This window comes from Pseudonaja textilis, chromosome 2 (genome assembly GCF_049901715.1).
Source record: "Pseudonaja textilis isolate UNSWEBS1 chromosome 2, rPseTex1.2, whole genome shotgun sequence".
Taxonomy (NCBI): domain Eukaryota; kingdom Metazoa; phylum Chordata; class Lepidosauria; order Squamata; family Elapidae; genus Pseudonaja; species Pseudonaja textilis.
This window is the reverse complement of record NC_141991.1, coordinates 87820743-87840542: the sequence shown is the minus strand read 5'-3', so window position 1 is coordinate 87840542 and position 19800 is coordinate 87820743. Positions and strand designations below refer to the sequence as shown.

General features: G+C 38.1%; 1 protein-coding gene across 8 annotated transcripts in view; it reads right to left on the bottom strand.

The window, feature by feature from the left end:
- ABLIM3 (actin binding LIM protein family member 3) overlaps positions 1-19800 on the bottom strand; it is a 179881-nt gene that overhangs the window by 34507 nt on the left and 125574 nt on the right. For 7 of the 8 annotated variants that reach the window (XM_087924530.1, XM_087924523.1, XM_087924525.1 and 4 more), the window contains exons 7-10: positions 9576-9663; positions 5769-5827; positions 4156-4227; positions 3416-3571 (exon numbers count right to left, since the gene is read on the bottom strand). In XM_087924530.1, the coding sequence (XP_087780656.1) occupies positions 3416-3571; positions 4156-4227; positions 5769-5827; positions 9576-9663 (375 nt within the window). The remainder of the gene's footprint in view (positions 1-3415; positions 3572-4155; positions 4228-5768; positions 5828-9575; positions 9664-19800) is intronic. The other variant, XM_087924529.1, reaches the window with a different exon arrangement.

Below are 19800 nucleotides of genomic sequence, written 5' to 3'. Positions count from 1 at the left end.
CCAAAACCCTCCAGAGAGGAAGTCAGAAGGATAGAATAGATAGTTAAATGGGGATGGTGTATAGGTATGAAAGAGGTTCTGATACAACCCCTACTCCAGAAGCCAGCACTTAAGTATATAACTATCCACCATCCTCAATTCAGTTCTTTATCCAAGAGCTGGAGAGTGGGAACAGGAGGGTGGAGAATGACTGACAGTAACTTAGTGATTGGGGCAGCCCTTGATGAAGTAGACCCCTGATTTATGGGCTGTCTTATAATTTGATCCTCTTATTAGGCCACTGGAAGAGATCATCCACTCTATGGATGATACTTAGCTTTACACTTCTACCTTGGGCTGAACAGGAGATGTTGTTAAGATCCTTCCCAGTCCCTGGAGGCTATTAGGGACTGAATGGAGAAAAGGGGATTTAGACTCAGTCCCAACAAGACAGCGTGATTGTAGGTTTAGAAATTGAGGGATTTAAGTAGAATACCATCCTTGGCATTGGACAACTTTATGTTCCCCTATGCAGAGGTCATCTATAATCTGGGTTCTTTAGGACATACAATTCTGTATGAAGAGCAAGTAGAGGCCATGACTAGGAGACTGTTATACAACACTATCTTGTGCATCACTTACTATCATTCCTAGCTTGGGAGGTAATTGAAGACAATTACCTATGCTTTTTTTCATGTTTGGATAACTGCAATTTGCTGTACATCAGACTGTTCTTAAGAAGCTACAGTTGGTTCAGAATGCAGTGGGTTGAGCATCAATCAGTGTGTTGTGGTTCACCCGTGTTACACTATTACTTTGGGAGCTACCCTAGTTCCTGGAAGGTTTCTGGATGGAGTTGAAGTTGTTAGACATGTGGGCTCTTTATAGTTCAGGACATGGATGTGTGTGAAATTGCCTTTTCTGGTGGAATGGACCGCCCTAGTAAGGTAGAAAAGGCTTGCTCTCATCCCACTGACACCAGGGACTCTGAGAATGTGTCAATCCACCTTCTTGAAAAGAGCCAACTCCTAGAGACAAGGACAACCTATGTCTTCTAAAGAGTTTTTGGGAAAACTAGATACTTGAATGACAACTGAAAAAGTAGTACTGGGATATGTTTGGGTTTCGTATTGTTGCAATACCTATCAAGTTTGATTTATTCCTCATCCATGGAATTGGACAACTGGACAATGTAATGGATTCTCTGTGCCCTTACTGTGGCTAAAAGACTCATATTGCAACATTGGAAAGATAAACATATGGCTCTGTTTATTCAATGGATTGAAAATTTGATTACACTTGTAATGTATAAGCATATTGCATAAAATGTAAACTTTGTATGGATAAATATAATGAGATATTTTATTTATTTGTTCATTTATTTATTTAATTTATATGCCACCCATCCACTGTCAAGCAATTCTGGGTGGCTTACAAGCACCATGAAGACAAAAGTACAAATGATTATATATTAAAATGAACAGAGATCAAATATATTAAAGAAACAAAACACTATGCAGTGGATCTTCTCTTTAGTCCACTAACCAACATTCCTGCAACATGGAATGCCCTCACTGGGGCCAGTCGACAGAGCCAGGTTTTGAGACTCTTACAGAAGGCCGAGAGGGTGAAGGTGGATCTTGTCTCAAGCAGCATGGTGTTCCAAAGGGATGGAGCCACAGCAGAAAAAGCCCTTCTCCTTGACCCTTACCAGGCAGAATTCTTTGACCAATGGAGTCTACAGCATGTCCCTTCTTCCAGAAGGAGTGGGGCAGACCAATAACATTGAGGTGAGGTGGTTCCTCAGTATATTGGACCGATGCCATAAAGGACTTTAAAGGTCCTAGCCAATACCCTGAATTGGACCTGGAAACAGACCAGCAACCAGTGCAGCTTGTGCAACAGTGGTATTACATGGGTCACTCTAGAACTGAATGCAGGGCTGCATTCTGCACCATCTGTAGCTTCTGTATACCCTTCAGGGTTAGGGTTAGGGTTAGGGTTACCCTAACCCTAACTCATGGGACTCTTTTATACAAAATACAGCAGGTTAAAAACATAACCATAGAAGTGTTTATAGATATAAAACAAAGCTATATCTCCCGTTCTGCACAATATTTTAAACAAGGATACTGTTGTTGCTAAGCTCTGCTTTAAGTTTCTCCAAATGTTTCATTTTGCTTGATTTAAAAATATCCTGGCTTCCTTGGAGATGTTAAAACAAAGGTGTCATGCCTTACTAATAGCACTTCTTTGTAATTCCAAAAATTGTCCAGGAGTGAAGGTCATGACTTCATTTGCCAGGGAAAGATGGAACATAGGGCTCATTGATTCTTTCTATCATGCTTCCAGTCTCCAATGAGATATATGAGTGCAGCTGGATCAATGGGTATCATCTGTGAGAAACTGGGATAAGGAGCTTAACAAATTTGTGGTCTGATCTGATGGTTAATAAGGAGCCAGTTAACATGGGGTCTCTGGCCTGAGTTTTTCACTGCCTTCCCAAAAGAGGAGCTGTACTTATTTTGTTGCTTCAGTCATTTATTGCTGGGAAATATTTCTGATAAAGGGTGGTTGCCTATTACTAAAAATCACACTGCTTTGTATCAGTCCAAAAGTGCTGTCTTCTGCCAAAGATCCGGTATGCTTCTGTCAGAAACCCCTCCGTTTAATTATCCATTCTTTTTTTTTTTCAGCAGAAGCCGGAAGGCTGACACTGGACTGGCTCAGCCTAGACATGTACCCCACCAGTAACCTAAAGCAAAAGCAAAACCTTTTACAAACAGACTTCACATAGCACAGTAACATTTCCAGATAGGTAAGAATCTGATCTCTAGCCCCATCAAGAACAGACTCACACTAGTAGATCTGCCTTGTTTTCCACTGCACCCTCTGAGACATCCACCTTCTCAATTCAACAAGGAGGCGTTGACGTGTTGGACATAAGAGCTGTCCAGGTGCATTTGAAACTGAGGCATAATTTTTGTGCTTGTTCTCTTAACCACAAGCGAATTCTTATTTGATTCAACCTTGGTCAATTGTTACTCCAAATGAATAATATGCAAACTCCTCATGTGGCTTTTTTGGTTTGGTTCTGTATGTTCTGTCTATCCAGGCATTGTGTATGCTTAAGATTTAGCAACCATCTGTGATTAAATAAACAGTGGTGTAATGTTTGTCCTCAGTCCACTTTCTAATCTATATTTGGAAAGTACTTTTGTGTTTTCCATGCAAATAGTAGAATCTATGCTTTCAGTTCAGTCTCACCTGGATACTATTTTAAATGTTTCCTTTTTTAGAGTAAGAGACAGTTATTGTGAATCTCAGGCATTGAAATTAATGGGTTTTACAGCCAGAGGATATAGACAAGTCCCTGCTTCCATCAGAGATGTCATTCATTGTGTACCATCCAGGTGAAATGGCTTAGAAACTGTACCTCTCCATAGCTATATCTCTCCAGTGTTTCATCTGAAGTATATCTGTGATAAGGTTCATAAGAAATGAGGTCAGGGCGTTGCACCTCGTAGATGGCTTTAATCTTGGGAAGAGCAGCCAAATCTTTGTAATTAAGGATTTCATTATCCACTTTAGCCTATGGAAAGGGAAAGATATAATAGACAACCACAGAAAGAAAAGGAACAGGCACTTGAAATGCAAAGGAGAAAGATTACATCAGAATGCAAGGTTGAAGGAAACTTCAGAACAAAACAGGGACAGATACTTATGATGAAGGTGAAAAGAAGAAAGGCATTTTGAAGGGAATGCTAGAGCTTTCCCTATGTAGATGAAGCAGAAGAAGGAGCAGTTGGCTCAGGAATGAAAGTGGTGCTAGCCTTTGCTTTGACTACATGCATCTGAGTTCTTCTGTAAGACAGATGATGCTCAAAGGCATAGTGGCATTAAGCAGACAGATATTCAGGGATAGGAACAGACAACTCAGGCTGAACTTGCCAAATGCTTTCCTTGGCACAAATTTGGCTTGGAAATCTGTTCCAAGTCTAAAAGGGAACAATCCTCAATAGATATTTTATTTTATTGGTTGCTCTCTCCTTTTCATCTCCTCTGGGATTCACAGGGCATGCATTTCCAAATTACTCCTATTTTGGGGGGGAAGGGGCTGCCAACCTCAATTCTTGGTTTTCCATGTTGCTTCTGCCTCGTGTTGGGTATACTTACACAAATGACTCGGTTGGGGGAACCAATGCTGGAGCCCGGAGGGGATATGGATGTCTCAGAAGTTCTTCTGTGCTGTGTACACAGAAACCGACAAGATACTTGTTAAAGTTTCCTAGACTTTGCTTACTCATAACACTCTGAAGAAAAACTTCAACTTATGCTGACTAGAGTTGCCAATATAGTAATGGCAGAAAAGCCACATACCACCTCTGCATCTTTTCCTTCTGCTCAAAAAGCCTTAATCCCTGTTTTGTATATTTGGCTGCATTTGCTACTTGCCACTCTAGGCTGCTAGCTCACTTCCTCATTCCATGCATATCATAAACACTCAATTTCAAAATTAAATGTTCCAGCCAAAGCTATCAGTTACTACACCTTACATCTCCCTCAATTACTTTCAATTAAAGCTAGTATGCTGGAGGGCCGAACGAGATATTATAGTGTAGATGAGCTGTCATCAACTTTCCTTTCGCAATATGTTACTTTCCAGAAACGTTTGGTAAAACCCAGCCGGTTGGTACCTGCGCTCTCCAGTTCATTGCATGCCATTGGCAATCACTGATTATAACGAAGAAATGCAACTTCTTTTATTTCCTAGATACTATTGAGGAGAAGACACGGTGCAGGGAGTCCTCGACTCATGACCATAATGGAGTCCAAAATTTATGTTGTTAATTGAGACCTTTGTTTAGGGAGTTTTGCCCCATTCTATGACTCTTGTTGCCACAGTTAAGTGAATCTCTGCAGTTGATAAGTTAGTAACCTGGTTGTTAAGTGAATCTGGCTTCCCTATTGACTTTGCTTGTCAAAAGGGGATCACATGACCTGGGACACAGCAAAGGTCATAAATATGAATAAAGCATCTAAATTGTGATCACATGGTCATGGGGATGCTGCCAAGGTCATAAGTATGAAAAATGATAATAAGTCACATTTTTCAATGCCATTGTAACTTTGAATGGTCATTAAAGAGTTTGGTCACTTACAAACTGTTGTAAGTCGAGGACTACCTGTAGAGAGTGAGGAATTTTGTGTATGAAGCTGAAACATCTTCTGTAATGTATAGTTTTGTCCTGGGTCTCCCAGGAAATTGTCTCCCATTCTCCTTGATAACTGGCTAGATTGGCTACACAAAACAATTCTATTGTATGGGCCTGGATAGACAGATGGTAGCTGTACAATATTATGTATAAAATTTGCAGCTTAGATCAAAAATGAGGTTACCATAGCTACACTGGTGTTACACCTAGATTTGAAGCTGTGCATTTCAGGTAGACAATGAACATATACCAAGCAAATGCTGAGGTATGAGAATCTTGGTTTCTATATTATCAATTTACAACAGAATCTGGTAAAGACAGTCAGAATATATAAATTTAGGAACAGGTATCAAGAACATAGTTATGGTCTAGATCCCTTGACTATAACTGAAAAGATATCGTTTTTATCTTATTCATCATGCACACAAGAGTTCAGATCCTAAAATTCAGGTCTATTTCTATTCACATTTATCTAAATAAATCATTTGGCTAACTTGCAGTGTACCCTTTTTAGCTAATACCAGCATCCACAAGTAAAATTTGACTAACTACTCTTCCCCAACTTTATTTTACCTTTAGCTTCTTTTCTGCTCTTGCTGCTTGTTTGCAGATAGGATGCCATACTTCTGAACCTGCAAAGGAGGAAGGGGTGTCAGAACTACAAGCTGCCCATCTGCATGTCTACCCTACCCAACATCACCTAAGATCATAAAGAAAAAATACCATTAAAATCTTTTAATATTTCTTTTATAAGCAGGTGCTCCTTTTTTGCAAGAAGATCCCTTGATTTTTGCCAGCTGATAACACCACAGGTATTTTTGTTCCAAAGTTTAGATCACATTGGACTATTTTTGAATTGCAAACAGGCACTAGGAAAACTTGGTCCTTTGCCCACTGTCATCATTTTAATTCCTCAGACCATTAAAGAAAATTTCAAAGTGACCCAGAGTTGTTTTCAACATAGCCCAGTTCAGAATGCAAATAACCCCTTCCAGCTGACCAATGGGGGAGCATAAAATGGTTTTCCATCCTGCCAAGCTGTAAAAATCAGTACTATTGGGTAAAATGGGAAAGCTAATAAGGCAAGCCTCTCTGTTTAGAATGCAAAAGAAGAATGAAGGCTGGTCTCTCAGCTTTATGCTAGTTGACATTCTATGGGGAATGTGGAGAAACTAGGAGCATTCATTGCCAATGTAGCATTAAGCAAACAAATAAATACTGTCAAATGCTTTGAGAGTTTTAGGTCTCAGTAATTGGTAGAAATGAACAAAATACTGAATTTTTGATACTGTTCACAGCTACTGTTCCCTTGTTGGTGTATAAAATAACCAAGGATGGCCATTTAGAGGAGAATATGAATTAATGACCTCATACAAAATACTATCTTTGTTAGAGGCGTGCAGCTTAATTTGATAGTGGAATTCTTGGTGGTCTCTGAGCTTGGTTGTTTGCTTATAGATGTTTTCTTACCTAACTACAGTAGCCAGATAAGATATATTCTCTTCCACTGGAACTTAATTGTACTTGTCTCTCCCTCACAGCTCTGGGCTTATCACATCTTTCTAGGTCTGACTGACTGAGAAAAGTTGATGGAAGGCTGTAATATAAATACAGCCGCGCACTAATTGTTTAGATAAACTTTGAATCAGTCTTTACTCCTGGATATTTCCCAAATGGGTAAGCAAAATAAATAAATAAAAATGCCCTTAAAGTGGTCTAGTAACAATGATTTATGTAAGAGCTAGCTTTGAGAAGAATAGACAATACCATGTAAAAAAAGTACAGCGTGATAAACCATTTTGGTTTTGTTGGCAGAATATTTATTTACATATATTGTGCATCCATATATTTTTCCATTTCTTATTCATATTGTGTCTTTGATGTATGTATGTAATGAATAATAGTCAATCTAATGATGCCCATTTTCTAGCCTCCCTTGCATTTCTGAGCTACATAAGAGAGAGAAGGCTTTCAGACTTAGGGATGGTGTTCCCTAGTCTTGATTTATGGGCGATTTTGACTTGTACTATCAGAGTGGTATGGTGGCCTAGAGGTCTTAGTTAGATCCTAGGTAGAGGCAAATATTTCTCTCTCTGGGCACGATGGGAATATATCTGCTGAATATAACTCCACATTGGTGACAGGAAGGGCATCCGGCCAATAATTACTCAGCTCCATTCACTTTCCCAGACTCCACCCCGCAAGGGATTATGGGGTCATTAAAAGATAATGATGATGATTGACTTGTATTATCACATGCACTTGAAGGATTCTAGAAAGAAATATAATGCGGATACTACAGTATATTATCACATCACATATTTCAAGATTGTGTCCAGATATCTTCCTAGGAATATTTTTAGTGTATTAAATTTCAAAATTGGTTGCGTGATAATAGAGGTCATTGTAGCATCACAACCATTCTCCTTTTTTGTTTCTTATTCGTCTTATGGATACAAAGATCTCTATGCAGTTTGAATTAGATCAGCTTGTCTGTGTTCAGAGACATTTTCCATCCTCCTGGATAATTTTTCAGAGACTCTTAAGTCGAATGAATTGCTTGAGACAGGACAAAAAAAGAAGAGAAAAGCCAGCTCCCATTTTTACAGCCTGAAAAGTGTGTTTTGGATTGCAAAAGATGAAAATAATTTTGCTGGACAGTCTGCCAATCCCCCCCCTGAATGGAACAGAAGGCACCTCCACCTATGGCTTGTGTTCAACCCATGATCAGGATCACATATGTTGTGTTCCCATAATGCCATCGGCCTTCTGTTGAGGAGGTGAGTAACTGATTCAGTTACTGAATCTGATTCAGCTGCGATGCAGGAGACTCCACTGGGAGAAAAATGTAAATCCTGAAGCTGTCCAGCAGGTGGTTTTCCAAAGGTAGTAACGTTTTAAAACTTTTACCTCCTGTTTCCCCAGTTCTCTTTCTCCCTGCTAAGATCAAGCCACCTTGGCATCCTTTCACTGTGTTTTTTAAAGACCAGATTGTTGTTTGGGAAGGCAAACACAAGGAGGCAACAAGGAACATTGGAGGAAGATGGAGGGAATTCTACAAGAACTTATTTTTCTACCACTGGCCACTGGCCATCTCATGGGAAGTAGTGAGCATTTGAGGATGGCAAATACTGGCTTGGAAAGTAACATCAGTAGAAGAACCCAAAAATGATATCCATTCAACATTAGACCCAGTTCTCAAGTGAACTAATGATTCTTTATTAGAAACCTTCCATCTTAGTCCCTTCCTGTTGCTTCTGTTGCTATGATTTTATTTCTTTTAGACAGTACATGTGTTCCAAGGTTACTCTGATTACCTTTGCTCTTTTTGTTTGTTCTAGGATAGAAGACTGAATGAATATGGCTTCTTTGAACATGGAGGTTTCTAAATTTAACTGACTTAAATTACAACAATATAAGATCACCATACCTGACATTTGCTGTAAAGTTCCATTTAGATGGCTAGGGAGCAAAATGGGGAGATGTTTTTGCAAGCAGTTTGTTTATCTTTTATTATCCATGGAATCACCCCAGTCTCATAAGGAGAAGAATACATCTCTAGCTTCTCCACCATCCCCACCGCTTTCCATCTTCTCCCAGGACCCTCAATTTTAGATGTCCTTGAAGATCATGCAGTACTGCTCTCATAAACAGTATTGGGGAAAAGTGCAATAGTTTGGAAAATTCATGCCCATCACTGTGGAAGGCTTCCTACTAGTTGATCAGCCAAGGAGGCATTAATAATGCCTCCACTCCTCTAAAACAAACCAATTGTTAATTGCCATCCCACACAGAAACCTGCCAGCAACTAGGGCAACAGTTCCTGGAGTGTGAGGGTGGGGGATAAAAACCCAGCCCAACAATTAATGTTGATATACAAAGGGTAATTAGTGACTCACAATGTCAAACACCGAACAACTGTCTATGAGACTCCCTCTCTTAGCTGAAAATAGATGAACGAGGAGGAGAGCATCCTAACCTTATATTAAGATCTAGTCACTCATTTTTTATTGCAACTAGTTATTTCATGAACATGCGAATACACTAAGCTTGTGCAATCAGAAAAGTAAAATATTGTCTTAAATTCAGTCAAATGCCTTCTGTTTGAAGATTTCAGAATGTTCTCCTTGAAATGGGATTGATAATAGAAATTCCAGTGTCATGTAATGTTTAGAGAAGATTAATTAATTTCTCTCAAATAAAACCTGAGTCTATCACAATGAAAAACTGAATGTTCTTCAGTGAGGCCTAGCATGGCTCTTAAAAAATGTTCATATCATGTTTAGGTTGCAAGGACGAGTATTAAATTTGCCCCTTATGGATTAGAGGCAGCCTTTTTAATTCTTGATGAGATCTTTTGCCTCCAATAGATGTTCCTACCTGTGAGGTACATTTCTTCCCCTTCTGTGAACATCTGGTGACATCGTACACATCTGGCACAAGTGGGATGGTAGTGCTTCCCTCCTGCCTACAGAAATAAGTAAGAACAAAGAGTTGTTGAACAAGATATCCACATGCCAGTGTTCTAGCCAAGCACATGACTGTCTAAGAAAAGTGATGTTTCTTTGATTTAGATGAATAAAAATTTGGCAATAATACTGTAATTTATGTCATATTTTCCATTGCACATGATTGATTGGATAAATTTAATATAGATTTTTGCCTAAAAGTCTTATGACTTTATATTCCAACCATACATTAAAGTTTGCTATTAGTTTTTCATAAAACATCATGGTAATCTTGCCATAAATATGGTTTCAAATCAAGGAGATGTACCACTTATAATTATATGTTACTACCTAATTATTTACATGCCTCCTCTTATTTTTGAGAAAGTTTAAATGATTTCAGTGGTTGCATTATTGTGCTAAATTTATCTTCTCAACAATAGACTATGCCATATGGTTTTGAATTTCCTGTAAATTATAACACTAATATTTTGCATTTTCTATATCTTTCATTTTGAAACATTTTAAAAATATTTTAATGGATCCATTGGGTTTATTGGCTTGATTTGTTCTAAAGTATAAACACTGAAGTAACTATATAACATGATACCCCTGAAATTCGCTTTTAATTTTTAGGCTTCCAATTTTCTACCATCTTCTCTTATAATTTCATCCAGATTCCCACTATGTGCTTTGTTGCAGGAAAATTCAGAGATACTAAAGCAATTTGAGATTAGAATCCTGTAGTAATCTAAGTGTATTGTTCTGTGCAAGACTTAATGTTACATTTTATTATGCTTCTGGAACAACATCAGCTATATGCATTCATAAATATTTCACTTTCTTATTTCCCCCTGATTCCCTTTCAATAGATTTGTTGCCTGTTTCATTTTGTAATATGATTTTTAAGATTACCTGAAGCCTGCAATCATCATAACAGAACACAATAGAACATTTTCTGCAAAAAGAAAACATTGCCATAGCATTGGGATTGTAACATTGGAAAATAGAGGGATTTTGAGTTATATTATTTTGATATTCCCTTATCTGCATAATTCTTTCCTAGGAAGGATTGTTTTTGTCATTATATTTTTATGTTGTTTGAAAAAATATTTTAATTAATAAAAAACTTTTCTCAGCTATTACCAAATATTGCTGATGATCATAACATTTTAATGAGCCATTTCAATTTGAGACAGATCCACTGTGAAACTCCTGTTCCTGCTGGAAATATCCAGATGAATTAACATTCAGTTGGAATGTACTGTAAATTAAATTCATAATTCTGTGTCCTTCACTCTGGAAAAAGGAAGAATGGGTTTTGACTTCCTTCTATGCATTATCCTTTCAAGAGACCTACTTCATTCCTCTTCAATTGTTTTTTTCTCAGTGCTAAAAACAATCAGTTTTTTTCAACTTCCTTTCATAGGATTTAGCTTCTAGTCCTTTTTTTTTGCTTTTTCAGAAAATTTTCTAATTTTTTAAAGCACACTGCTCAAAACTAGACACAGTATTCAAGATGGGCCTATCTGAAGCAGAATTAAGTGGAACTATTGCTTCCCATCATTTGGAAAGTATACTCAAGTACATTTCTTTTTCTTTTACAGCCATGTCACACTGCATCAGAATAGTCATGGAAACCCTAAAGTTGTATTTCAAGCTTTTATCAGTGCAGATGGCTTTGAAATCAGTGGAGCCACCCAAGGATTACAATGAGTGACAGCTTACTGGAGTCACCCTGGTATCAACACTGTTGTAGGGAGAGGCCAAGTACCCAATGCTGTCACTTTGATTAAAGGAACCATTATTTTCTACCAGTTTTCCACTTATTTCTACCTAATGACTTTGCTAGAACTGGCCAGAATAACAGCATGATCAAGTCCAGAGAGATATTGAAAATGTAAGCTATCCCTGGAATAGTTTGACAGGCCTGTTTACAAGCTGTCACTAAGTAAACTGTCATTGTTTCAGGGTAGTGGAAAGATCTGCCATTGAGTTAAGAATACAAAGGAAGTATTCTCATTAAGTGTCCAGTCCTATTTGCCTCTTGAGACATTCCTGCAAGAAGGCAACTTTTTCTGCTGCCTTCAGTGACTCTGATACTCCAAGATTAGAAATAACAGCCTATTATTTCGCCCACTTGCAATGCATCAAGGGTGTTCTCCCTGCTCTTTAACAAAGATAATAGGTTTAATTGGTATCTTGTTTCCTTTCAAAAGGAATTTTGGATTTCAATTACAGACATGCTTTCTGAGCACCAGAGCTCAGTTGCAGCCACTGGTTTAACTTGTTGCCCTCACCATTACTACATGCAAAGAACTAATCCTAGAGGGGCTTTTACAGGAGAATAATAATGGTGGTGATAGTTGCATTGATGATGATGATAATGAAAGAATAACAGATTATTAAAGAGCACCAGGAAGAAAAAGACAGTCATGGCCTTTAATTAGAGACTGAACTTTTAAGTTAAGGCCAGAATCGACTTGAATAATTGTTTCAAGAAAGGGTTGAGTTTCACATCTGCAGAATTCTTAGATTGTCAGCAATAGCTCACTATTCTTGTCAGTTCAGTCATAATATTGCTAGCCAAAAGCATGAATCAAAGTTTGCTGTCTTGTAATAATAATTTGGTTATCAACCTATGAAAACTAGCCTTCTGTTTCAGGCCAGTGACTCACATCTAGATTTGTCTCTACGGTATAGCAATCTGTCCCCGAAATTCTTTTTTTTTTTTTTTAAAGGCAACTGGACTTTCTTGTTTTTCTTTGAAGATATTTCACTTCTCATCCAAGAAGCTTCTTCAGCTCAGAGCTCAGACCTGAAGAACTTCTTTGGTGGGAAGTGAATTGTCTTCGAAGAAAAACAAGAAAGTCCAGTTGCCTTTTGGGGGGGAAAAAAGCACCTTTGGGACAACCATGGGCAGGATGACTGAGAATCTCCATGGACAGGAACAGCAATCTCTTTCCTGATCTCTCTTATGACCATATGCCAATAATATCAAAGTCATTGGGATTCCACCCCCTGGGATTTTTCTGAAAGGTAATAAATGCTTCCCATCAAAAGGTTATCCCCAATTTTGCAATTTGAAAAAGATTGTGGTTATTGCCATTCAGCCATGAATCTCATTAACCCAGACAGTTCTTACTGATGCTGCTTTGTTCTCTTGCCATTTTGTTTTATGCAAGCATTTACTACTTTACTGCTAGTTCAAATTAGTGATCATTCAAGTAAGGCCCCAGCTTTCCTCATGTACAAGCTGAGAAATCAGTTATTCAGTTTTACTCATAAAATAAAAGGTGTGCATTGACAGAATATGATTATGAACTAAACAGCAAATTGTATTTGAATGAGCAAATTTCTTACATATACTTGATGCTAGTAGTTTGGATGCATGACATATTGCAATATCCATAAGTTCAGGGACTTGGACAGTTCTTACGCTGATAGTTGCTGTTCTAAATGAGCAATATTAGCAAATAAAGAGTGATCCAGTTGCTGGAGTGGGGTGGGGAAATAGCCACTGTAATGTAAATTATTAAAGAAATTACTTTTTTCTCATCCTGACTGACAATTCTCTGGGAAAGTGCTGTCTGGAGGGAAGTTCAGTAACAAGATCTATGTAGGAGTCCAATTTAATTAATGAATTAAAAGCACTTATAGGACTGTCCACCTCAAACAGTGTGATTCTTCTAGAATACTCTAAGCCAACAAAGATGTCAAAAACAAAAAAATCAATAATGGCTAAAAAGAGATATAAACTGTTAATTAGCAATCAGGTACTCAAATGTATTTTAATCTTCCAGACATATCCCCAACATCAAGAACTGCACTGAAAAAGAAGGAGAAGCAAGGCTACTGGGAAACCAGCTTTGGAATGCAAACTTAGACAGATGTGGATACAGAACAAAAACAATGAACTCATCCAATTCTAATCCCAATCTTTCCACAAATGAAAAGGGACACTTGAGTATTGTGAAGACAGATATCTTTCTAATTCCTTCTAAAATACATATTCTCATTCATAGCTTCCACTCCTTTTGAATGTGTGGGGCAATGAACTGGAATAGTGGTGGAGAAACCCTGCATGAAATAATGTGACACGGCATTTATTTCACTATGCTTTTGAGAAGACGGGGGTGGTAGCAACCACAAGTGACTTTATCATCAGGAGTTCCCCTTCATTGTGTCAAACAAATTGTCCAGCAGGCTTCATTGTTTAAACTAATAACAGAGAATGAATTTTTGCCAGTCTTACCTGGATAATTTGGAGAATGAATTTTGGCAATACATTTCTGAAGACTGAGATATGATTTATAATCACAAAGTACCTATACTTTGTGGTTATTATTTTTTCTGATTACTGCTATGCTGTGATAGATTTCTTTGTCTTTCTGCAGGTAACACCAGTCCTGCCTTATCCCCACTTATGCCCAAAGCAAACAACTTTTTATGGATCAGACAAAAACCTCTTCCTGCATTTCCCATTGTCCAGAAATGCTGGCCTATTTTTTTTTTAATTCTAGGCATTCTCTACAGTCAATTTGTCCATAATGTAAGATTCATTCAACTTATTAAAAAAAAGAAAGAAAGAAAGGCTGAGCTGTTCAAAAACCAATCAAGCAAAGCATTTCAGGCAGCTGGATTATCTGATGTCTCTGCCTCACAGTTTTATAGTTTGAAAGGGCGGAAATTTAGAAATCAATGGTGATCATGCAAATGGAGTGAATGAATCATTGAAACACTTGCAGCTGAAAGCAACCAACCCCTCTCTCTCCCCCTCTTCATAAATATTTCCATGTCTTCAGCGAGACATGTTTCTTTCTAATTCATGCGTCTTCCAAAACTCCACTGAGATGTATGAGATTTTACTAGCTGAGCCACTGCTAGATTTGGCCATTGCTATGCTAATATGGTCTCCATATAATCTAATCTCATAGATTGTTGCTGTTGAACACAGTTATCTCAAAGAAGCTGGCCAGGAGGTATCCACAGAAAAAAAAATGAACATGTCCTATGGGAATTACAGCCTGATTCTATGAGCTACTGGATATAGGTAATAATTCAATGGCTCAAGTATCAAGTTTCTAGTCTTCCTATGAAAACAGAAGTCCTCACTTTACCAGTGCAATAGCATCCACATTTATATGTTTCCTCTTTGCCATTGTTTAGTATGACAAAGCATTGTTGCACTTCTCCTTGAAGGCAGAAGACTAAGTGCTCCATTTGCCACTTTCTTTTCTGATCATAGGAACCCTAACACTGAAGAACAGATGTGGCTCAATCTGAATTAAATCGTGGAAGAACCCTCATTGCTACCATCAATATCTCAATAAAGATAAAAATAGATGCCTGGCAGATCTATTTCCATCTCTGAAAAGAATCTCTATTTAGCCACAAAAATATAGGCTACAGTTGGCCTTGCTGTAACGATGGCTTTACATTGTTATAAGTATAGTGGATGCATATACTGTAATTTACCAGGAAATATAGTTCCTTTTAGTTTTTAGTCTTTCCAATTTATAAGTCTTGAGCGTTAAGAGAGACATAGGTCTTTTTATTTAAACTATTTTTTGTCTCAGATACAAAATGTGTTTTCCTCACCATGGAATAGCTGTAGTGAGACACACATTGTGTGAATGAATATTTTCAAAAGCAAATGATGTAAGCCAATACAAATGGCTAGTTCACCCAATGCACCAACATGGCCTTTTCAAAAGGAGGTCCTGCAACTAAATATGTCGGCAATCCAGCTTTATATATTATGAGATCAGAAAATATTTCTGCCTTTTGATTGGTAGACAATGCTGATGATGTAGCTAGAATATATGAGTGTAGAATATATGAGTGTAACAGGCAGCAGTATATAGTATTAAAATGTAAATCCATCGAATCAGTGTCTATCTTTAGATGAACATGCACAGAATCAATACTGAATGTTTTTCATTTTATACAATTGCAGCCAGTTAAAGTCTTCCATGAGAGACCAAATAAACTTCATAATACAGCTATTTTACACATAGCATTCAGTTTACCTTTTGTGAGCTTGTAATTCAGCAATACTGTAACCAATAATAAACATCTGAAGCACTATCTGATTCTGAACAACCTCGGCATTGAGAAAATCGCCATTAGTCAATTGCAAAGGGCAGCTTTTCTTGCAAAAGTTTATATCGTGCAGCAGTTCTTTTAACATTATTAAACAACAAAATCTTATCCTTCAGAAGGATTTGATAGGTGGACCAAGATGCCAAATATAGACTAAACATCTGTGCAACCCACTCATTTATTAAATTTATGTGCTGCCCAACTGCTGGCGACTCTGAGCAGTTACGTTGGCAGCTTAACCACTCAGCTACCTGGCAAAGTATCATAAGTGGTTACATTTTGGTTTGGTTTTAATCACCCCCTAAAGGTCCATCATGGTAGGTAGTTTGATCATGAAGGGGATGCAACTGCCCACTAGAACAAACCACAAGCAATCTTGTTTATTTTACACTGATGGAAATTACAGGCCATTGTATGAGTCTGATGTTGCCAACAGTGAAGACAGACTGCTAATTATAATTCAAAGTGGGAGGGGTGTGTCATCCTTTAAGATTCATTAATCTTCTATGCTGGCTACACAGCTTAAAGCCATCTGGGACAGCCAGAGGCTTAAACACATGAAGGCTGATTATGGCTGAAATAGAAGGCTTTCATACCCTATTTCATTGAGAAGGGAAAATAGCAGCTGCCTATCTTGAGGGAAATCAGGAGTCTTGGCACTCAGTAGGTATCAAATTCTATAGTATCTTGCCATCCAGTTTGATTTATAATCATGATTAGTTGGCTTAGAGATTAAATGCTTCCACTAGCACAATCAAGAAAAATCCCAAGAGGTTGAGCTTGTAGTCTGTGAGACTTCTGGAAGAGACTGTAAAATAATTCAGTCATGAATGTCTCCAGAGATAGGTCTTATCTTGCTCCATGGCCTTTGTAGATTTTCCTGTCTAGCATATCAAACTTAACTCCTGATTTCATACCCAAGTTGCAGGCTACCTGCAGACCTATCTGCAGTTACTCCTATCATGATGATTTTTGTAGTTTTATTTGATCAAGGTCTTGGAATTTCAAAGGCCAGCATATAGTTCATCAAAGATCTGTCAATGACTTAAACCTGGTACTCAGTAATGTATAGAAAAGACAATCCATGTGTAACAATTTCTTTCCAAGATTTATCTTAAAGACAATTTCATTAGCTTTTCCCATTCCTGTGAAACAACTGCATGCAGTGAAAATCCACCATGGAGTGTTACCCATCATGGAGTGAAAATCCTTTTGAATTAAAAGTGCTATCCAGTTGTCCTTTTATCTACTTTCTGTTCCAGAAAAACCTTTCAGCACATTTCTGTCTTAAGCTGATGCAATTTTCAGGAAGTTGGAAGTCTTAATGCAACTCAAGAGCAGTAGCACCTTTCTGAATGCAATCACTTGGCAGAATTATTTTTAAAACCTACTCCAAATTATTTTGGTTTGACTGTCTTGGACAGAAAGGTGGAAAATGAAAGCATGATCAAATTACTGCCAACAAGCAACATTTAAGCCTAAACACCTGGCTTCCCCCCCCCACCCCACCCCCATGCAATGGGTTTCCAGAACTTTTTTTTGGTGTATGTGCTAAATTAGATGGCAAGATGCTTGGCAAGTTCACACCAATTTACCTCTGGATGAGTGTTAGTTAAATCCAAAGTAAATAGTTAATTCAGAATCAGAGGAGGGGAAAATGGCACAAAATGGGTAAGCACCTCGAACAAGGAAATGATCATTTCTTGCTCAGTGTCAGGACTTCTTCTCAATTTTAAATATTTGAACAGAGCACTGCCAGGCCCCAAGCCAACCTGAGATACTAGTCCTTTGCCTGTTCCTTTACTAATAAATAAACTTAGATTGGCTGCAGTGAAACCTTTTGCTAAACTCAATTATTAGTTCGTGCTCAGAGGACTTTTTATTATTCTAGGAATTAGATATATAGTACTGAAAACCAGTTCTGCCTCTGAATCAGAGCTCCATGTTAACGACTGCAGAAATTAATTTTAGCTGCATGTGTTAGTAGGAAAATAAATTACAACAGGAACTGTTGAAAAAGATATGCAGCAATGACAAGTGATTTTGTATAATTAATACTGAAAACAACATTTTAATTCATTTAAACTTCTGTTGCAGTTTATTATTAGGGAAGCAATGATGGTGGAGAGAAGAGAATGGATTATTTGGAAGTTCTATTTAAATTAATATACGTTGGAATCTCTCCTGGTACAAATGGTAACATTTTCCCTTCTTTGTAATTAATGACTTTTATTTAATTATCTCATTACATTAAAGTATGCCTGGTTCACTTATTTCATTCCTAATATATTATGTTGGTATACACGCTGCAATTTTGCCAGATCTGATTTTGATTTTTTTTATTAGTTTCATTCATTAAGTGGTAAGCCACCCTTTTGCTTTACTCTATTTTAGAGTTAGATCAAACTTCTGCAATTTTGGGCCCTCCAGATGACTTTCAGTTTTTAGCTGAGCCTTCCTTTTTACTCATCTGAGCAAGGATGAATTAGGCCCAGGAAGAATGTACACTTATTACCTCATTCTATAAATTCCATTGACTGGTTCAAAGTGCCCTTTTGCAGTCAACGCCTTCTACCGTTATGGTTCCTTAGTTCAGGTGACTTATATGAAACAGATAGCAGGTGTACTGAATTTGTTGCCAAAACCACAGGGAGGAGCAGGGTGGAATTTAGCTACAAGACATTCTTCCAGGTAAATGGATTGAGGGAGCATCTGAATAAAAAGGTGTCACTGACACTTACTGCAGCCAGAGGAAAAAAAAATACTTTGCCAAAATACTTAAAGCGGGGAGATACAAAAAGAATACCGTAATGATGTACCTGTTCACAGCTGCATAACTGAAGAAGTCTTCGGACTGTATGAATTCTCCCATTACAGGAAGTTACAAAATCTTGATATTGTTTTTTTTAAAATAGGAGGAGGAGGTTTTTTTTTTTATTTAAATAGGAGGAGGGGTGGCTGGCTAATATGGGTAATCCTCAACTTGCAATTACTGATTCAATGACAGTTATGACAGTCAACTTACGAAGGTACTGAATGTGGAAGACTTATAATTGGTCTGCAAAGTTATGGCTATTGCAGTGTCGTCATGGCCATGTGACTATACTCTAGGTACTTGGGTACCTGTTTCACATTTATTATGTTTCGGGAGCCACAGTCATGTCGTTGCAATTTGCAACTCCCTGATAGTTTCTCAAGACTTTGATCCTTGCTGCAAAGTCAAGTCAGACCATAGGGAAGGTTGCAAGTTGAGGATTCTCAAAAAAAAACCTACTAGCGATCCCTAGGACCTCCTACTCTGTAGTCACCATTGGCTGCCTGCACTCCACAGCATTCTCTTACATTCCATATCAGGTGCCCACATGCAGCAGCAGCAGCTCCACTGCCCACGCACAACACATACCAGGCTGACGGGATTCCCCAGCACCTGCCCATAGCCTTGCCAGCCCATCCTTGGAGTGATGTCATCTACCACTGACATCACCTGTCTGCCCATTTCTCCCAGTTCCCATCTGCATTCCCTAGAGCCCGTCTGTGGCATCCTCAACCGCCTGCACTCCTTGCCTTGAAGACTCCTAGCCATTTTTGCTTAACAATCGGCATGGTCCGGAGATCGTGATGAGACTACAACTCTTGTGATTGGGGTCACTGTGTGAGGTGATCGTGTGACATCACACTTTATGATCGAATCACTTAGCAGTGGCAATCTCCATCACAATTGCTGTCATAACTGGAGGATTGCTGTAATGGCAGTAGGACTGAGATTTATAGGGTAGGTGCACCGAGTGAAGAAAGAATGGGAAATTTTTTTTCTTCCCACTTTATACTTGCAGCAAGGGTCAACGAAATAATTTTAATACTGGGACATTCAGAACAGAGAGAAGGACATATTATTCACAATTATGCATAATTAAATATGGAAGTTCCTTCTGCAAAATGAGGAGACAGATTTACTGGCAGATGTTCTGAATGGAATGGAACTAGTGTCAACCTTCTTCATTATTTAGCAAATGATCTGTCCTCATAGGATTTTAAAAGATTTTTCTTTGACA